This window comes from Malus sylvestris, chromosome 15, assembly GCF_916048215.2.
Source record: "Malus sylvestris chromosome 15, drMalSylv7.2, whole genome shotgun sequence".
Taxonomy (NCBI): Eukaryota; Viridiplantae; Streptophyta; class Magnoliopsida; order Rosales; family Rosaceae; genus Malus; species Malus sylvestris.
Genome location: NC_062274.1, coordinates 53,224,682 through 53,245,967, shown reverse-complemented (window position 1 = coordinate 53,245,967; position 21,286 = coordinate 53,224,682). Strand labels below are relative to the sequence as shown.

The 21,286-nt window shown below is 38.2% G+C and overlaps 1 protein-coding gene, 1 long non-coding RNA gene and 2 pseudogenes across 4 annotated transcripts; 2 read left to right on the top strand and 2 right to left on the bottom strand.

Annotated features, from left to right (window-relative positions):
• Window positions 1–96: 96 nt before the first annotated feature.
• Window positions 97–1,478, top strand: LOC126603226 (uncharacterized). The gene is made up of 4 exons (XR_007616196.1): window positions 97–536; window positions 620–717; window positions 801–898; window positions 1,074–1,478. It is a non-coding gene; the product is annotated as an uncharacterized LOC126603226 (long non-coding RNA).
• A 5,192-nt stretch (window positions 1,479–6,670) lies between these two features.
• Window positions 6,671–7,455, top strand: LOC126605386 (uncharacterized; annotated as a pseudogene).
• A 5,454-nt stretch (window positions 7,456–12,909) lies between these two features.
• On the bottom strand, window positions 12,910–13,630 carry LOC126605323 (maturase K-like; annotated as a pseudogene).
• A 4,489-nt stretch (window positions 13,631–18,119) lies between these two features.
• LOC126601990 (palmitoyl-monogalactosyldiacylglycerol delta-7 desaturase, chloroplastic-like) lies at window positions 18,120–20,689 on the bottom strand. 3 transcript variants are annotated; one of them, XM_050268758.1, is made up of 6 exons: window positions 20,257–20,689; window positions 19,954–20,094; window positions 19,709–19,849; window positions 19,566–19,598; window positions 18,730–18,803; window positions 18,120–18,590 (listed from the first exon to the last, which is right to left on the bottom strand). In XM_050268758.1, exons 1-6 carry the CDS (start codon window positions 20,551–20,553, stop codon window positions 18,377–18,379), a joined length of 900 nt encoding a protein of 299 aa, XP_050124715.1. In that variant the 5' UTR covers window positions 20,554–20,689; the 3' UTR covers window positions 18,120–18,376. The 3 variants fall into 3 exon arrangements, with proteins under 3 accessions (XP_050124715.1, XP_050124717.1, XP_050124716.1); XM_050268760.1 differs by lacking the exon at window positions 19,566–19,598 and adding an exon at window positions 18,936–18,994 and having other exon boundaries at window positions 18,730–18,764; XM_050268759.1 differs by lacking the exons at window positions 18,730–18,803; window positions 19,566–19,598 and adding an exon at window positions 18,936–18,994.
• Window positions 20,690–21,286: the final 597 nt, after the last annotated feature.

Here is a 21,286-nt window from a genome sequence, read left to right as displayed (position 1 = left end):
TTGCCGAATGAGGTGTCTCGCGTGTTACTAATTTGTCAAAGTAACGAATCCTTGTTTCGATGTCACACATTCGTATATGCTTTATCTAAAAATATTTCCAACTTTTGTGTGTTTGATGCTGCATGCTATTGACTAGACAAGATCAAGTGCAATTAGTAGCTTTTCTCTCTTTTTCATCTTTTCTTTGGTGGAATTGCTTTTCGTTTCCACTAATCAGCCTGAGTGGATGCAAGATAACACCTTTCTCTATAGCTCAGATTGCAAAGTCGTCTTCATGAAAGGTTTTCCTTATCTTGTGAACTACAACATATCCAAATTTGAGATCCATCGGAGTAGTACAACTTCAGAAATTCAAGTATGATGAGTAACTGTTCATCAATGTTCTGTTAATCCGTCAGACTTGTTGTGAGCTTCGAAACTCCATTTTCTCTTGTTCAGATCAACATACTTTCTTCATCGAAGTTGTTCCTCAGCTTGTGAACTACAACATATCCAAATTTGAGATCCCTCGGAGCAGTATAACTCCAGAAATCCAGGTATGATGAATGACTGGTTATTACTTTTCTGTCAACCCGTCAGATTTGTTGTGAGCTTCGAAACTCCATTTTCTCTTGTTCAGATCGGTATGCTTTCTTCATTGAAGTTGTTCCTCAGCTCGTGAACTACAACATATCCAAATTTAAGATCCCTCGGAGCAGTATAACTCCAGAAATCCAGGTATGATGAATGACTGGTTATTATTTTTCTGTCAACCCGTCAGATTTGTTGTGAGCTTCGAAACTCCATTTTCTCTTGTTCAGATCGGTATGCTTTCTTCATTGAAGTTGTTCCTCAGCTTGTGAACTACAACATATCCAAATTTGAGATCCCTCGGAGCAGTATAACTCCAGAAATCCAGGTATGATGAATGACTGGTTATTATTTTTCTGTCAACCCGTCAGATTTGTTGTGAGCTTCGAAACTCCATTTTCTCTTGTTCAGATCGGTATGCTTTCTTCATTGAAGTTGTTCCTCATCGACTCTTTCATAACATATCAAAAATTCAGGATGAACTAACGGTTAAATATTTCCAGATCTTCGAAACATCACAACAGCTTCGAAATCTGCAAGAAGCCGACTATCATGTTTGGAGCTTCAACACTGTAATTTCCGTCGCTCAAACAGAAATGGTTCCTTCTTGAAAGTTGTTCATATGCTCAAGAACTATAGGGTGTCCAAAATTCAGCTCCATTGGAGAAGAGCAGAGGTTGCAGAAATTTGATAGATGAAAGGAGGCGGAAGAGGGAGAGAGAGAAAAAGTCTCTTCGATTGGATTTCTATTTTGGGGCAGATTCCAATTTTTGTAGCACCTTCATTATTGATGAATTGCTTGTACTTTTGTCCATTATGAAACTTGGGACTTTGGCTTGTTGTTGGATCTATTATAATATGTTTGGGAACATATATAAGTGAATAAATAAGAAGGAAAAATTTGGGCCCTTGTGGGTGTAAAACAAAAAATGTTTATGTTTACCCAAGTGTTTTTGTACAAGTTCAAGGGCATCTTGGGTTTTGTGAACAAAATTTGTTTATTTGGAGCAAGGTTTTGTGTTGAAGCTTTGTAGGTGAAGCTTTCTAGGTGAAGTTTTGATGGTGAAGCTTTGTAGATGAAGCTTTGTAGATGAAGCTTTCTAGGTGAAGCTTTGATGGTGAAGCTTTGTAGATGAAGCTTTCTAGGTGAAGCTTTGATGGTGAAAGTATGTAGAGGGAGCTTTCTAGGTGAAGATTTTTTAGGTGAAGCTTTGGAGGTGAAGCTTGTTTAAGTGAAGCTTTTCGGGTGAAGTTTTTTTTTTTTTTTTGGGTGAAGCTTTGTGGGTGAAGCTTTGGAGGTGAAGCTTTTCGGGTGAAGCTTTTCGGGTGAAGCTTTTTGGATGAAGCTGTTTTTTTTTTTTTTTTTTTTTTTTTTTTTGGCGCTTGACACGGTCTTCATTTGCTTGTTTTGTAGTGACTGTGGAAGACGGATTGCTTTCTGATTGAGAAGGGTTCTGGCATCGCTTGCTATGAATGTAAAAGAGTGAGGGCTGAGTTGGCTAAATTACCTCTTTATTGAATTCATTGCCAAATGGCCTTCATTACATAGGATGCCGAACGGCTATAGCTCAACACTTGTACATCGTGAGTCTATTTGTAGTAGTACTTCAAGTGATCAGCGTTCCATGGATGGCCAAGGGTCTTGCCATCAGAGCTTCTAAGTGTGTAAGAGCCAGGGCGACTGATGCCAATGACTTCATACGGTCCATCCCAGTTTGGACTAAGTGTGCCTTCACTCGGGACTCTGTCGCAGAGTAATATTTTCTTTAAGACCCAGTCTCCTATTTTGAAAGAACGAGGCTTGACCCTAGAGTCATAATAGTTGGAGATGCGCTGCTTGTAGGCGACATTCCTCAAGTGAGCTTGGTTTCTGTGTTCCTCGACTAAATCCAAGTTGAGGGTGAGTTGTTTGTCATTTTCACTTTGAATGTAGTTCTGGACTCGGAATGTTGCTTGCTCGAGCTCAACAGGGACAAACGCCTTTGTGCCAAAGGCAAGTGAGAATGGAGTTTCTCCTGTTGAAGTCCGATATGAAGTGCGATATGACCAAAGAACTTGGGGTACAAATTCTGGCCAACAGCCTTTAGCTTTGTCCAAGCTGGTTTTCAAAGTGCGCTTGATTATTTTGTTGATGGCCTCAACCTGTCCATTAGACTGGGGATGAGCTGGAGAGGCAAAGCATAAGTTGATGTTGAACTTAGAGCAGAACAACCTGAACTTCTTGTTGTCAAACTGTCGCCCATTGTCAGTGACTATCGCATTGGGAATGCCGAATCTACAAAGGATGTTCTTCCACACGAAGTCTTCTATCTTTGCCTCAGTAATGGTTGCCAAGGGTTCTACTTCGGCCCACTTTGTGAAGTAGTCCACTGCAACGACTGCGTAACAGACTTTGCCCTTCCCTGCCGGCATTGGGCCGATCAAATCAAGTCCCCACTGGGCGAAGGGCCAAGGGCTGATCATAGGAGTAAGAGGCTCTGGAGGGGAATGAGGAATAGTTGCATATCGTTGACATTTGTCACATGAGCGGGATACTTTGATGGCATCCTGGTGGAGTGTTGGCCAGTAATATCCTTGGCGAAAAGTCTTGTGTGCTAGGGACCGAGATCCAGCATGATCTCCACAGACTCCCTCATGTATTTCCCGAAGGACGATTTCCGCCTCGGCAGGCGTAAGACACCTTAAGTATGGCAGGCTAAAACCTCGCTTATAGAGTTGATCATTGATGATCAGGTAGCGGGTAGACTTGTATCGAATTTGCTTAGCCTGGACTTTATCATTTGGGGGACTCCTGATATGTCTTTGCCTCGGCGGAGGCATGGTTATAAGCCTGCGCCATCACCTCAGAGTAAGTCTTCCAAGTATTGGCATTGATCATGTATTTAAAGAAACAATCACGTAGGCCTGCCGTGAAGGCTTTGAGGGCAGTCTTGTCGTCTGCCTCGGCACACCGGGAGTATTCATGGCTGAAGCGGCCAGCATACATACGTAATGACTCGTCTGGCTTCTGGCGGATAGTGTACAAGTCATCTGCAGAGTGCAAGCGATCGGTTTGGAAAATGTGTTGGGAAACAAATAGTTTCCTCAATTCCTCAAATGAGTCTACCGTCTCAGGTGTAAGACGACAATACCAATTTAGAGCTCCACCAGAGAGGGTGGAGGGGAAGAGAAGACATCGCTCTTCGTCGGTGTGCATCCGGTATGCCATGGTGGACTCAAAGAGGTTAAGGTGCTCAATCGGGTCCTCTTTTCCAGTATAAAGTTGCAAGCCAAGCTTTTGCTTTGTCTTTGCTTGAAGGGGGGTGTTGAGGATCCTCCTTGTAAGAGGGCCAGGCCTGGGTTGGTTCCAGTCAGGTATTTCAGCCTGACGTTCAGCCTTCAACTTGTTTACTTCCTCAAGAAGTTGTAGGACAAGGGGGTCCTGAGCGGAGTTATGTGTCACTGGAGCTTTCTTTCGTAAATCTCCATCTCCTATTGGAATTAGGAAGGTTTGATCAAGGGCATGTGATTTTTCCCTGGACTCGCTGTACTGGCTTCCAGGGTATGTTTGTCGGAACACCTCTGAGTCCCCTGTACCCTCATGTCTCTCTAGGACTTGTTGCCCCTTCCCCAAATTGGTGGCCGGTTTGGGCCGTGGCAGGGGACCGAGTCTCTCAGAAATCCTTGGGTCATTAATCTTTGAGCTTATATGGATGGAATTCTCTCGACGTTGCTTCAGGAAATCCCGACAATCGCGAAAGACGGCTTTCGATCCTTCTGCCCCTTCAGCAAAGAGGTGTCTCCCTCCACTTCTCATGGTTCGGGTCGAAGCAACTGGGTTAAGAGAAGCCTCATGTTGATTATCAAGTCGAGGGGTAATATGTTCCCTATCAGGGATATCTATGTCGAATGCATGTGACCCTCCATGTTGGAGGGCACCCAGTTGATGGTTGACTTCCACAGGGGCAACAAGCTCGCGTGTCTGAGCTTGCCTAGCTTCGTGGAGTGTCTCGAAGAGCTTCTCATATTGCTCCTGGAGGACCTCATTCCTCATTGCTATCTTGTTGTTCTGAGCTTCCAACTCATCGACTTTAGCTTGAAGAAGAACTCGTTTTCCTTCCTTCTTTCGTTGTTTCGCACTATGTGCAAGGGGGGTGTCATTCTGTGTGCTGTGGCTTCCTTCGCTTCCCATGTTGGAGAGGGATGCCTGGTCAAAAGAAAGTGTACGAATGATAGAAACCAGCTTGACACAGCTGAAGAGAGTAGGAATAAGTGTCGTTTCCCACAGACGGCGCCAAATGTTGATGCACAAAATCAGCGAAGACTTTGGTACAACAGAAAGTGTCAGGTTTTGTGACCTTCGCTTGGTTGCTTGGTTGCTTCAGTCACTAGTGAGGATAAGTACGTAAATAAATAGAGACAGAGAAGCAAACACAGGATGTACGTGGTTCACCCAGATTGGCTACGTCCACGGAGTAGAGGAGTTCTTATTAGTAGTGAAGGGCTTACACAAGTACAAAGGATCAAGCTCTCAATTTAGTGAGTTCTTGTGAATGATTTAACACAAATGGCATTAGGCAATATTGTGGGGGAATGACCCCTATTTATAGAAAAACTTGTAGCTTTGTCACATTGACATGTGTCATGTTATGATTGGTTCTTGATGTCGACACGTGCTGCGCTCTGATTGGCTTCTAATCTTGACACGTGTCGAGTAGTGATTGGCCTCCTGGTCGGAGGGGAACTCTTCTGGGTCCTTGACAGTATAGCGTTGGCCGGTGCTCGGTAGTTTCGGGATTGGTCAAGTATGGTACAAACAAGATCTATGTAGAAGATATGAAGAAGTGTGTTTTCACCATGTACGTGATTTTCACCATGGGGAGCAAATAGACCTATAGAAGAGTCTCGAATCTCGATAAAAAGGGCCACAAAGGTGCTTGATTTTCACAATGGCACAAGCCCTCTTCAATAACTCAATTTTATTCAAAAACACGAGTTGTGATGAAATGTCACATGTAAGCCAGAAGCATGATGACAATATAATTTAATAACTTAATTCAGGGTTATGCTAAAGAAACTAAATTTGTAAATAAAATTGTATAAACTAAATGATATAGAAGTTGATGATTGGATTATTACTTAAACGTTGATAAACGTGCTCATTCTTATTGGCGATACATCATTTAGTTTGCAAATTTTGTCTACAAATTTAGTCTCCCTAACATTACTCATTAATTCATGGATCAAAATGAAAATTGCAAGATAAAAGTTTGTGCGCTACATATATTGAATTTATGGATCAACCTGCAAATTGCAAGACAAATGTGTGAGCACTACATAATCGTTACTAAATTCATGGACCAAAATGAAAATTGCAATATAATTTATATACAATCTTGATCTCCAAGGTCGGTTTGGGTTTGGATGGTTGTCGCGTGGGTTGTGCTTGCGATTTGGGTGAGCGATAGAAGGGAGAGTCATGAAAGATTAAAGTTAGGGATAAGCAGTGTTAAGAATGACTTATATGTGAGTGTCATTTAAACCACAGTGCAAATATATAAGTGAAAGGGTTGTATTATGTAAGGACTCAATTATATGAATTGCACCGGATTAATTCTATATTAGAGGGAAAACTAAAGGTGGTTACCAATTCAAATGAAGAGCAGTTGTAACCTACACAAACTGACAGTAACTGCATCTCTGATAGGGAGATGCAGTTGCATCATATAAAGTCGATTTTGATCTCTCTTCTCAGGTGCTACTTGTTCTCATATCGAATACCAATCCTATTGAGAGTATTGAGATACTATTTTTGAATCCAAGAGAAAAGAAGACAAGATCATGGCTTCGTTGTCTTCCGCTCCAAGTAAATATATTTCTTATACTGTCACAAACCCTAACCATGCACATACTGCATTTAATATGATCATGCACAATTTTAATTATCGTTTCAAGCACTGTCATATTGGTTTAGTTGGAATCGATCCTTATACATAAATATGTTTACATGTGGTATCATAGGTTTCAATATGATGAGTTTGGTGAATGTACAAAAATTGAATGGCAATAATTTCGCATGGAAGCAGCATATTGAAATGAATCTTGGTATGTTGGAGTTTAACATAGCATTCAAGGTTCCTCAACCTTTTGCATTGACAGATCAGAGTACCGCACAAGAAAGAATTCTTTGCAAGATGGGATAGGGCAAATCAAATGTCCTTGCTTATCATGCAGAATTCGATGGAGGAACACATCAGAGGAGGAATTCCTAGCTGTGATTTGGCTAAGAATTATATGGACAGAGTTGAAGAGAAGTTCAAGAGGTCAGACAAGGTTGAAACTAGTGCATGTTTGTCAGCACCCATTAACACAAAACATGATGGTTATGGGAGCATTCGTGAGCATTTGTTAAAATTGGTCAACATTGCAAATAAGTTGAATGCAATGGATATTGGTATTACAGATCAATTTCTTGTGCACATGGCGCTGTACTCTTTATCCAATGATTATGAGCAACTGAAAGTGAGTTATAACACACGGAAAGAAGTCAATTGCATTCAAGAAATCTGTGTCAACTGCTGGCACAACTTCTGGTTCCAAGAAGCAGTTCAAGTCCACTGTGTTACCTGCAAAAACTCAAGCAACCTCCATTGCTTATGGACCTAAGAATAATAACAGTGGTGTCAAAAGATGTCATTTTTGTCATTATCAGGATCACTTAAGAAATGATTGTCCTGGTTTTAAAGCTTGGTTAATCAAGAAAGGTAACAAAATAATTAATGTTTTTGTGACAGTGGAGTCAAATATGGTGTTCATTCCTCAAAACTCTTGGTGGTTTGACACAGGTTGTTCAATACATATAACAAATTCTTTTCAGGGATTTCAAAGCCAGAAGAGAACAAGTAAGGAGATCTATAATGTTTATGTTGGAAATGGGAATAAAGTTGTAGTTGAGTTTGTTGGTTCTGTCAAACTGAGATTATCAATTAGTTATGTTTTAAATTTAAGTAATGTACTTTATGTTCCTTCCATGAGAAGGAACTTATTTTTTGTAATTCAAATTGTCAAGGATGGTTTTTCATTTGCAGTGGATGTTAATCAAATTAAATTTTACTTCAAGAATCAGTTTGACAATTTTATTGGTTATGCATTTCCCAATGGCGATCTTTGGCAAGTTCAATATAGAACATTCAGCCACAAAACGTGTGTCCTCTGATGACAAATCTTATATGCTTTGGCATCCAAGACTTGGTCATATCTTGAAAGAAAGGATAATGAGGTTAATCAAAGATGGTATTTTGCCAAGATTGAACGTTAATGAATCTGCAGAATGTATTAACTGCATTAAGGGCAAAACCACAAACTCAACAAGCAAAAAGACAGAAACAAGAAGTAATGATCTTGTAGAGATTATACACACTGATGTATGTGGACCATTTCCAACAAAAACCATATGTGGCAATTCATGCTTTGTTCTTTTCATAGATGATTTTTCCAGATACACTTTTATATTTTTGATCTCTGAAAAGTCTCAAGTTTTAACTTGTTTTAAAAAATTTAAGTTAAAGGTTGAAAAACAATTGGGGAAATCAATTAAGTTGTAAGGTCCGATCGAGGAGGTGAATATTGTGGAATGTGCATAGAGAAAGGACAACATAAGGGACCATTTGCCATTTTTCTAGAACAAGAAGGAATTGCAGCTCAATATACAACTCCTGGTACACCATCACAAAATGGTGTTGCATGATAGGAGCATATTTATGCGACTTAGTTAGCTTGTTTTCTTGCATTTTCATAGCTAGTTTCTACTTATTGTAGTGTCTTAAGCTATTTTCGTGTGTTTGTAGGTCCAAATGACAAAGTTGGCAAGAAAGTGCAATTTGGAGCATTTTAGAGCAGTTTTGGGCCAAGAATGGATAACATATGAATGGAGCAAGGTGGATGGACGTTTTTGAAGTTCAAAGAGGCTAGGAATGTGCTACAAATCTGGAAGAATGAATTTAAGACAAAGAAGATAAGGAATCAGCTAAAAAGAAGGAACATTATCCAAAACCTTATCCAACCTTATTTTATCTTATCCTATCCTAATCCTAATCTACCTTAATTCCAGTTGCAAGGGGTACTTATTTTCAGATTAGGATACCTACAAATCAGGTTTCTAGAAGCCAAGACCCTATCCCTAAATTGGTGCCGCACCTAGCCTTTCTAGAAGCTCTATTTCCTGATGCAAAGACTACTCATTTTCCTCCCTGGAATCTGATTAGAAGTGTCCTCTTTCCTTGCTAATTTGGAGTCCTAATCCTCTTCTTTCGCACCCTTGTCGTGCCTTCCCTCTTCCTATAAATATATTGTGTTGCATCCCTCATAATTTACCCACCTTTCACCACAAATTCGCACCATACATCCATCATACTCATAAATCCCTTTTTGTGCCGCAGCTTTGCAAGGAGAAAGGAGAGGAGACCCTTTGCCGTGCCCTGCCATTCAAGATTGGATTGCTGGAGCGTTCTTAGGTGTTTTCTATCTTTTATTTTCAATGTTTAATTTAAGTTATCTTTGTTTAATTGCAAACATGAGGAACTAAACTCGTTTTGGCTAGAGGCGAATTCAAAGCCATGAACATATATGTGATATGAATTGATTACATCCAGTTATGATTTCATAAATCGTGAATGTAATTTACTTATCTGTTTGATTGATAACTTGTTCTTGTGTGTTGATTAAGGAGGCCTATTTAGTTTGCATGCAAGGATTTGATGCTAGAATATAAGGGAATTTCACCTAATCGTTATGAACTTATATTCACAAGTAGTAAAAGTCACTAGTCATGATTGTGTTAAGTGAATTCTTAGCAGGAGTATCATGTTGTTCATAGTTACGAATGCCTTGTCAATGCTTATGATTTTCATAGAACTTAATGATCTTTGATACGTATCTCTATCATGCTGTTCATGTAGGGAACTTAATAAGAATAATTTGGTTGCGATGCTGAGTTCAATTCAATGAACTTAGGAAAATCTGAGGGTTAATTAGTGTTGTTCACGGTTAATTTGGGGCGTTGTCATTCATGGTTTATAGGAAGAGTAACTGGAAATCGATTCGTATGCATATGTGTCATGTGTGGAGAATGACCCTCTAGCTAGCCATTCACCCTTAAAACACCCTAAATTTGTATTAGCTTTAGTTTGTGTCTCCAAGAACTAAGTTTAAGTTTTAAATTCGTCAAAAACAAAACCCCCTTTTATATTTCGTGTCTTTAGGTTAGAATCTGTCCAATTGGTGTCTTTTTAATGTTTTGAATCTTTTTAGTTCAAAATTCGTCTAAAGTCATCCTTAGTGTTAGTTTTGAGTCAGTTTGCTTGTTTTGTGCTGTTTTGAGTAGTTTGAGTCAATTTTAAGTCATAAGAGTCTAATTTAGTGTTTTCAAGTCTAGTTACGTATAATTGAGTCTAATTTGAGTTGATTAGCAGTCCCTCCTAATCTCTGGCCTAGAACGATCCCTATTTATCCATACTACAATTGTCAAAAGGGGTGTGTTATCCACACACCCCATTTTACTTCTCACACACCCTTTGATAATTTCTGTCCGTTGATCTTCTTCAATTCATCCTATTCGATGGCCGAAAAGTAAAAAGATGTGTGAGAAGTAAAATGGGGTGTGAGGATATCACACCCCTTGTCAAAAAGAGGGTTTAATTTGTGTGTTAGTTTATATCAAATCATTGCATAACGAAGAAACTGGACCTTGAAGTAGATGGTAAGGAGTATGCTCTCTCATTCACAAATGCCAGAATTTCTTTGGGGAGAAGCAATCAAAACAGCAACTTACATTTTAAATCGAGTACCAACTAAAGCTGTTGCATCCACACCATTTGAAAGATGGACAAGAAGAAAGCCTAGTCTAGCTCACTTTCATACTTGGGGTTGTAGGTGTGAATCTAGACTCTATAATCCCAATGAAAAGAAATTAGACATGAGGACCACTAGTTGTTATTTTGTGGGTTATGTAGAAAAATCCAAAGGTTTCAGGTTCTACTGTGCTAATGCATTCACCAGAATAGTGGAGACCAATAATGCGAAGTTTCTTGAAGATTGTAGAGCTTTGCATTCCCATTCCAGGAATTCTTACGAATTTGAAGAGATAAATGATGCATCACAGACCATTGAACAAACGTTAAGCGCACAGAAACTTGCATGCAAGCTTGTAAAACGCACTAGAAAAGGCCAGATTAAAGGAGGGAGGTTCACCTTACTGAGATGGAGGGCTTCGATTCGTCGGGTTTGTTCATTTTTTTATCTTAGAATTCCTTCGTTTTCTCCCTATTTCTTGCTTTCTCAAGTATAGGGGCAAGTTCTAGAAGTTTAGGTGATTTTTCAGTGAATTTGGGTCATGTTTGGACGTGGTATGGTGGCCACCTGGGTTGCGCCGAGAGGAAGAATTGAGTGTGCAAGGATAAGGAGAGCTGCAGGAGAGAGTTAAGAAAGGTGCGGGAGAGATGTCAGTGGGATGTGAGAGAGAGAGAGAGAGAGAGAGAGAGAGTGTGTGTGTGTGTGTGTGTGTGTGTGTGTGTGTGTGTGTGTGTGTGTGAGGTATTGGGAGGGAGAGTGAGCCGGCTAGAGTGAAGGGAAAAAGAGGGAGTGATGGTGATGTGTGGTTTAATGTGGAAGAAAGAGTGAGTAATGATGTATATTGATGGTTGAGTGAGGAGTTGAGAGAGGGCCGGCTGACATGAGAACAAAAAGGAGGCAGATTGTCTGCCCTCCTAGTTGTGGTGCCCTTCCATGCTCTCCTATTTTGTGCGGTCACGGTTAAGCCACATCAACATTTTATATTAATTTTTTAATGAGATAATAAGACAAAAAACAATAAAAATATAAAATATTGACGTGGCTTAACCGTGACAGCACAAAATAGGAGGGTATGGAAGGGCACCACAACTAGGAGGGCAGACAATCCTTGTCCGAATAAAAATGGGGAATGGGACGAGAGAGAAGAAGTGAGAGACATGTAATAGTGGAAAAGTAATGATGGTGTCTGATGGAGTGGGAGAGTGGGGTGTTTAAAACCTAAATAAATACTTATGTAATATCCATTTGCGACAATATAATAATAAAGATTTAAGGGTAAACATTGATATGCAATGCTGGTTTGGTATTGCTGTGCTTTAAAAAAAAATTGCTGTGAGAATAAGCGGCTGTATTGTGAGAATAAGCGGCTGTGAAATAAATCAGCAAAGTGTTTGGTAAACTTTTTTGTAAAAGTGCTTTTGGTAAAAAAAAGCAGTCTGATAGTGGGTCTTTTCATTAAAGGAGCACTGTAGCTCCGTGTGCTTTGAAAAAAAGTCAGTTTTCCAAAGCTGCAAATAGCGGCTTCAGCTTTTTCCTTTGATTTCAGCTTATTCTCACAGCAGCTTCCAAAATAAGCCATTTTATTTTTTCAGTTTACCAAACACCTAAAACCCTCACAGCTTTTTTTCATGGGTGCTTGTTTTTTTAAGCACATCACTCCCAAACCACCCCTTAATAAGGCCGATGCATGATTCACACGGGTATACTGCACAAAATCAGTCTCCCATCGCAACAAGGCAGTGATGCACACTGCACAAGGTCATAATTCAAGTTTTAAAATTGTCCCAGTAGTTTTACACGTAATTAGTTCATTATAACTCTAAATTGAGTCATGCCTGCGGTCACGTGTTCGTAAAAATAAGAATTGAAAAATGAAGGGAAAATTGAGGTTCACGTGGAAGGCCTGCTTGGCATCTCAGGGCCGTTTTGATAATTTCACTACAACTGAGAAGAAAATACAATAAGTCTGAGAACGGGATGCCACATATATATTTTATTCGATATAAACTTTTTTTTCTTGAGGATCCATTGTAATAATGAGAAAGATTTATGCATATATGCACAAATTGATCAATAATATCAAAATCCAATCAAAGGAATAATTGGAACTAATGTATCAATCTTCTTATAGCATTATCCATTATAAATGAATTTTCTGGCATTTGATTATGTACCACCGAAAGGTTTGGTCGCATACTTGAATAATAACCCAAAAAAAAAAAAATCAAGGAAATGCTTGGATAATTGGTTTGTATAAATCCTTCCTGGTTGAGACCACACATAAGAATGACATTGCCATAAATTGACAAGATAATATTTCCACTTATTCATCAGAAAAGGGGTATCATTCAAAGAAAGAATTGATTTTCCTTGATATCAGGGGTATCATTCAAAGAAAAATCAATATCTAACATAATGCATAAAAGAATCCTTAAAGAACCATAAGATGGCAGTCGGAAAATCATTAACGAAGACTTCTACAAGATTTTTTTTTCCATAGAAATGTATTCACTAAAAAAAGATACCAGAAGAGGCTAATCGTAAATGAGAAGATTGATTACGAAGAAAAAGTAAAATGGATTTGTATTCACATACATGAGAATTATATAGGAGCAAGAATAATTGTGGATTACATTTTGAAAAAATCACTTTTTTTTTGGAGTAATAAGACTATTCAAATTATAACATTCGTGAAGAAAGAGTCTTAATAAATGTAAAGAAGATGGATCTTTTACCTAATAGCGAAGGGTTTGAACCAAGATTTCCAGATGAATGGGGTAGGGTATTAGTACATCTGATACATAATTTAAATGTGGGAATTTTTCCTCTAAAAAAGAAAATATTGAATGAATTGATCGTAAATGATAAGATTTTACAATTTCTGTCGCCTCTAAGGAAGATACTAATCGTAGGGAAAACGGAATTTCTAGAATAACTGCAATTCCCTCTGACAACATTTGAGAATACAAATTTTGATGTACCCAAAAAATTGATTTTGATTAGAATCATTAGCGGAAATAATCAAATGATTTTGCTAATGCATTCGACTAATTAAACGTTTTACGATTAGTAAACTATATTTAGTGTCATAACCTACATTATCCAACAAAATCGACCTATTTAAACCATGATCATGAGCAAGTGCATAAATATTCTCCCAAAGGATAAGTCGGTATAGGAAGTCATGTTGCTGATGTCTATCTAGTTCTAAATATCCTTGAAATTCTTCCATTTTAAATTTGAACAAGAAAAGAAATAAGTGAATTTTGGGTTATCAAATGATACATAGTACGATACAGTCAAAACAAGGTAGTTCTAAATATCCTTGAAATTCTTCCATTTTAAATTTGAACAAGAAAAGAAATAGGGGATTTATTGGGTTATCAAATGATACATAGTACAATAAAGTCAAAACAAGGTATTATAGTAAGAAAATACCTCGGAACAAGTAAGACTCTTCAACAGACTCTCTAGCCTCTCTTTTTTCATCTAATTGATTTATGTTCATTCTAGGGTAACAAGATGGTTAGAAGTCCTTTATTTTTTCAATCCAATCGCTCTTTTGATTTTGAATAATCTTTATCACTATACTACCTTCTTCTACACATTTATCTCTAACCCATAATAGGTAATAGCTAATAATTAGGACTCATAAGAATTTATAATCCACTCATGGGAAAAGTTTTTCCCGTATTAAGAACTAATATATTTTTAACATCTAATTAGATCGGGTAATCATTCAAAAATTAAGAACAGAAGCTCATTACTTTTTGTTTCCCTATAATTGGAACCGTAGTAGGGCTTTACCCATTTATTCACTCGACCAAATTCATTTATTTTATTACACGACAAGAATTCAAAATTTTTAAATAAGGTTTTGGACCTATTCGGTAAGAATGAAATATTCTCTGAATTATCCATTGATACGACATGCTGATTTTTCCATTCATTCATTTCTGGATTAGTTGTGGTCTTACAAACTCTACATATGGTATGGATGAATCTTTTGCTACATACAAATGTGTAAAAGATGCTAGCCGCACTAAAAAGCCGAGTACTCTACTGTTGAGTTACTAGTCCAAATAAAATAATTAGAATGTGTAGATACAATCAGAATCTCAATAAAAAAAAAAGATTGAATTGCACAATGCAATCAAAACCAATCAAAACATTAAAATAGCAAAAAAATTTAAAATTCTAATTGATTAGATTCTTAACATAATAAAAATGAACAGATCCAATGAAAAAACAAAAAACTCTTGGATAAAAATAGGGATAATAACACAACTTGACCCAAAATGTCCACCTGGACTTTGAATCGAGTTGTACTGGCAGACACCAGAAAGGTGACGAAACCATAAAGTGTAGTGATATGGAAAATGTGTGTAGATTTAAACCTAAAAGTGCCTAATTCGAAGAATGCGCATGTGAGTGGTAATGAACTCATTTTACACGTGATTAGACCTGACATTCGTGTCGTGTTTTCCGTGTTCGTGTCATACCTGATATCATAACGGGTTGTGTCGTGTAGCACATGTTAGAGAGAATTCCTTGCGGGCTTAACCACGAATGAACACTTCACCTAGAAGGTTTTCGATGTTGATCATCGGAGTGTGGCCCCAACCGTGAATGTATACTCATCCGTGAGCCTAACAGGGAGTGCACGTTCATCCGTGCGCTAAGATGAAAGTATACACTATCTTGAGGACTTAGGCGGGATTGTACATTGCCAAAACACTAAGTTTATGGCTGTTCGATGGGCTATTTGCTGGGACACTACTGGAGATGATCGTCATCTGCTTCTATCCTGCTTCGGGACACCTCGTCTAGGGCACGTTGCATCTTAGTGCGCTGTAAAAGCTGATTGACCAAGGTCGTTTGTTGCGTGAGGGCGCTCGTTATTCCTATGACTTGTTAGGACAAGTGTTGTTTGTCATGCTGAATGGAAGAGCTTGGATGGTAGGTTTCTCCATGAATGATAGAAGTGTAGTGGACCACGTGTGCAAAATTTAAGCCGGGATAGGGCAAATCTGCAGAAAATTGGGGCGAAAATACCCCTAGTTCAATCGTCGGTCCAGAAATCTAAAGTCGGGATGGTTGACCTGATCTTACACCAGTCGGATTGCCTGGTGGGCCATGGGATATGGCTGGGTCGTGGAAATGGGTCGAGTCATATGCGGGGCACGTGGGCATGGTGCGACACTAGAATCGCATTGTACCTGGGCTAAGGGAGTTGTCACCGCGGCTTAGACCAGGTTGGTCTGGCCTGCTTGGCTTGGAGGTGCTCTGGGCTCACGCTGGCCTTGGGCTCGCAAGTGCTGGATTGGCTGCATTGTAGCAGCTTGCTGGGCTGCTCCCTCATGGGCCTGTTGCTCTGCAGCTGCTTATTAGGCTGCTACCTCGTGCAGCTGCTATTGCTACCACGTGGGCCTGCTAATCTACAGTTGCTTACTGGGCTGCTGCCTCGTGGGCTACATTTACTATTGTTTCAAAGCCTCCATGCCATAGAGCTTCAAAGAATTAAAAAATTCTAGGAATAAGAACGTATGAAAAATTTACGTATGAACGAGAAATGAGAAACTTTGAATACGAAAGTCTTCTTCGAGCATGTGAATCAAACTCTCAACGAAAGCACTAATTTTTGGATGTAGATTTCCGTTGTCTCTTGCTTTGACGGAAATGCACCTGCAAAATAATAACAACTTTGATTAATGCCAAAAGCGCCCATGATGAATGTTAAGGGGCTTTTGGCTGAAGAATCTTCGATGCCAAAGTTAGTATTATGAAAAGAATGTATTTTCAGAAGTTTGTAAGTAGCAAATGGGTTAGCATTTTAGTCGGATAAGTGGCATATTTATAGGAGGGTGGCCATCCCTTTGGATGGAGAGTGGCTATGGTGGAATTGGATGAATTATTGCAAGATATTATGTGAAATAATATCTTGCAATTATCGTGGTAATTATTCCCAAATTAAATAGGAAGTTTTAGAGGTTACCTTATTGAATAAAATCAATGAGGGGGTGACGAGGGAAGTTTGAATGAATTCCATAAAGATCACCTTTGACTCTTCTTGATTGAGTCGTTATTGTCCGTTGCATGTGCATGAAAATTCCAGTGTGCCTCGAGGGTAATATCATCCTTCTTGTAAAAAAAATTCATGTGTCATCTCTATGTTTTTTTGGGATTATTTTTTGCTTCACACCATGAATTAGTAATAATAGCTTGAAAGTTGCACAATCACATTAAAAAATTAGCGAAAAACCCCACAACTTAAATATTTGAACAAGAAATACAACCCAAGATCTAAACTCTTAAACTGAAAAAATTCTCGCGCAATTTTCACGAGTTGAATCAGTTTCTTTTCTCGCCCAATTTGTTATTGTAATCATGTGAGGATGATGTGACTAAATTTACTTTTCTTGGTAAGAATAATGTCAAAATTTTCATACTATAATTTTTCAGGTCTTTCATCGGGAAGAAGAAAGGGTGAGGAAGGAGGAAAGGGAGAGAGAATAATATTAGTTTTTGCTATTTAGTTTTACGATCTAGTGGTATTCCTCTTTCCTTGTGAGCGAGAGGTCTTAGGTTCGATTCTCGCCAAAGGCGAATTTGAACCACATTATTGCTAGTCTATTGTGAGGCTAAGTCTACCCCTTACCTGTTAGTGTAGATAATGTCGTTTGTTAAAAAAAAATTTAATTCAATTTTATTTATGATTAGTTGTATTTGGTAGCACTGTTCTAAAAATTCCCACCTAACGTTGCTCAGGCCCTGCCTAGTGCCTACACAGAAAGTCAATAACTTTTCATTTTGCATTTTATTTCTTTAATAAAATGTAAGAGACTCATTGAATACTTGGATGACACTCATTATATGCTTGCTCCCCTGCTTTTAGTATGTTCTATTACTTTATAATCTATATGTTCATTTTATTTTGCAATTTATGATCTCAATACAATTATGTATTTTTTTAATATAAATAGGCACTTGTTTATACGATACATAGTAAATTACTTAAATCCGCTTAGTCTGCCTAGGCCCCACCTAGCCGCCTAGGCACTAGGCCCAGCCCGCCTTCTGACTAGCGTCTAGCATCTTTTAGAACCTGAAACCCAGATTAAGTTAGTTGGGAAGTGCAACTCCACGTGGGTGGAGAGTCCTTTTAGAATCACTTTGGGGGCAACTTAATTAGCATTTCTCAAAGGGTAATGTTAGGTAGACTAAATTCGCAAACTAAATGATGTGTCACCAACAAAAAATAAGTACGTCAATCAACAATTAAGTAAGGGTAATGCTAGTAAGACAAAATTTGTAGACAAAAATTTTGTAAACTAAATGACATGAAAGTTAATGATAGACTTATTACTTAAGCGTTGATAAACGTGCTTATTCCTATTAGTGACACATCATTTAATTTGCAAATTTAATCTTCCTTGCATTACTAGGGGTAATAATCCAATCATCAACTTCTATACCGTTTTATCTACAAATTTAGTCTCCCTAACATTACCCTTTCTCAAACAAGATAGTAGAAGTGATAAAATTTATACCATTCGTCTTTAACTTTTGCATGTTTAGTGCCTCAACTACCGTCGTACAAAAATGTTGAGGCAACGACGTAAGCGATATGAGAAAGACAAAACATTCCTTTCAAGAAAATGAACGGAGTTATGATAGAAAGTGACTGAAAGTTATTACGTCATAACCACACACAACTAACATGGACATGAACTATAATTCCTCTTATTTCGAACTTGCTTATAATTCAAACCACTTTAGTACAGATCCGAGGATCTTCTGAAGTAGAGCATTAATTTAGTACAAGAATACAAACCATTTTCAACAAGAAGCTAGGTCCATACCATGACCATGCATGAAGAATAACATCTTATCGTAAACTAAATAAGCAAATACAAGTTTAAGCTAGCCCGCAAGCAAAGGTCTCCATGATATATCATGGCATGGCATGCCAAGCCGCCTAATCTTGAGCGGCCATGGATTTAGCCTTCAAACGTCGCTTATGAGCCGCCGACGGTAATTTCACATCTGTTGCCAACCCTAGAGCCTCAAGAAATTTTATGATGTACCAAGTCACGTCAATCTGCCACCATTCGAGGCCATGTCGAGCTGAGTATTCAAAAGCATGGTGGTTATTGTGCCATCCTTCACCAAGTGCAACCAGCCCCACCCACCTATAGAAGTTCAAGATTATCCATAAATAAATACTTGTACGTACATGTATACAATATATATGTATGTATGTATGTATGTTAACATAAATTTCAAAATAAATATTTATCTCTCAACTATGAATATCCGTATAATATATACCAAAGGTTTTTTGAGAGATCGCCGGTGTTCCATGCCTGATATCCCCAAGTGTGTCCAGCCGAATTTACAAAGAATTGTTGAATTTAAGTCAACAATCTGTGATAATTTATATATGCTAATAAATAATAAATGCAATAGAAACTAACAGAATATAAACTAGAATATGAATTATAAAACAAACAACTTGAAGATCGAGGCTTGCGTACCGCAATGTCCTTGAAACAGAAATTTCGTCCCTACTCTGTGCTTGTAGTTCAACGGACGTCTGTTCCACCAGGATTCAACGATCTAAGTCAGAAATTCCAGCACCGGAAAATAGACTTCTGGCGAATATTAATGTGGTTCTCTCAGTAAGGATGTTTAAGATTGCAGGAGGAGATTTATGATTTTTCTATATTGTAAATGCCATGCAGATGGATGTATATATAATGTGATTGTACCTGTTCGCAACAGGTATAAAGAAGGGATGCAACTGTTGGGAGACATCTGCTGAAATGGGTGTTTTTGTTTCTGCGTTTTCACACTTCAGACTTCATCTGAAAAGATGAGTCTGTTGGAAAAAATAAATAATTAATTAATTTAAATTCGAAATTAAAAATAATTAATTAATTCCGAAAATAATTAATTAATTTAATTATTAGATATATTAATTATATATTAATTACCAAATAATTAATACACCCCAAAGCCCAACCCCAAGGGTGAGCCCAATTTTAGTCTCCAGGCCTATTACTCCAATTACTTTCTTTAAAGGACAAAGCCTTATAAAGTGATAAACTCTTTTGGGAATGGCCAATGTGGGACAAGGAAATTTCTACTCAAACTTCCAACAAGAAAGTGCTATGGTAATTGACCACCATCCTCACGCCCTGAAATCATAAGGAACTTATTATTCAAACTTATGAGGGCTAGCTCTAGCTATATACATATATGCTCAAAGACGAAAAAAAAAAGGAAAATAGAAATCTAGCTCTCTCACCATTGGCCAAACCACGAACGGAAATCCACCGATGTAATATAGTATACATCCCAGGAGAAATGGATGTACAAGGACTGTATGATGAAGAAACACATAGAATGGCTGCTTATTTATGTCTTCAACATTCCGAAGACCTCCGTACTGAAAATTTAACAAAACAAGTATTAGTATTTGTACCAAAGATATTCTAGCACATAACATGTGAGGAGTTATCAGCTTAGAGACTAAGAAAGTGTGTGGTTTACTCTTCCAAACCGAGAACGGCTGTCGAGAATCCAACCCATGTGACTAAACCAAAATCCTTTAAGTGGGCTGTGAGCGTCTTTCTCCGTATCGGTAAATTGGTGATGGTACCGGTGTGTGCTCACCCACTCAGTCGGGCTACCCTGCAAACCATAAACACATCAAACGCAGCTTTTTCTCATTAACCTAATGCAGACCCTAGTAAAAATATATAGACCCTAAAAATATACAAAGAAGAAAGATGAGAAAAATAACAAAAGTTGAAAAAGTGTTGTTATTGCTATGAGATGTTTTGACATACATACCTGAACTGAGAGAACCCCACAATAGGCAAACAAGTACTCGAGCAGTTTTGGGAGCCTAAAGCTCCTATGAGCAAGGTTTCTATGGTAAGAAAGAGTTACTCCGAAACCAGTGACGAAGAATAGCACAATTGCCAACCAAAATGCCGTCCATGTGAAGTAAAACGGTGCAAACAAGCAAAGGACATGCACACTCAGAAAGATACCAGCTGTGGCAATGTCAAGCAGATTCCATTCCCTCCCCCAAAAATTTGCACAAGGAGTCTTAAGAAGGGTGACCCAAATCCTCAAAAGACCCATGATATTAAGGACGTCCCACGCAGCTTCTAATTCTATGGATTTTTCTTGTAATTTTATGGATTGCGTTCTTTTCTTAAGGACGTTGTATTGCACTTGTATGAGACAAGTGATTGTGGGATGGGAAATTTGGCCATAACTTGGCCTTTTACTTATAGTGAATGAAATAATCTAAATACCTAGCTACCTCGTTAGGCTATAGTACGCGATATTATTAATTAGGGCTTATTTATTATAACTGTCCCCTAAAACACTGTTAGGGTTCAATGAAAATTCATAGTCAGTTACCTACTGGTTTAAATGCCACGCTCCAACCATACATGCGGCAGCTAGCTATAGACTAGAGTGAATAAAGATGAAATAATTATACTACACAAGGAAATTTATGACTAGATTAGACAAAGTAAAAGAAAAAAAACATAGAATAAAAGTTATAACAGTTAGAAGGATTGAACTAACCTGATGGTGTGTTTTGAAGTCTTTGTTGGCACTTAGGATAAAAGTGAAGAACAAAAAATCTCTAGTTTTCCCCTGCTTGTATCTGTTTGTAGGGATTCAGGGACGAGATGATAAACTTAAACCAGAATCGCGATTTCTAACACTTTTCGGACCGTGTGTGCAATGGCGAAGCCAGGATTTCTTGGGAGGAGGGGCGAACTTAAAAGAGTGCAAGGTTAAAGAAAAATGGCAACAACTAAATCTTTTTATATAGTAATGTCTTTCATAATTAATCAAT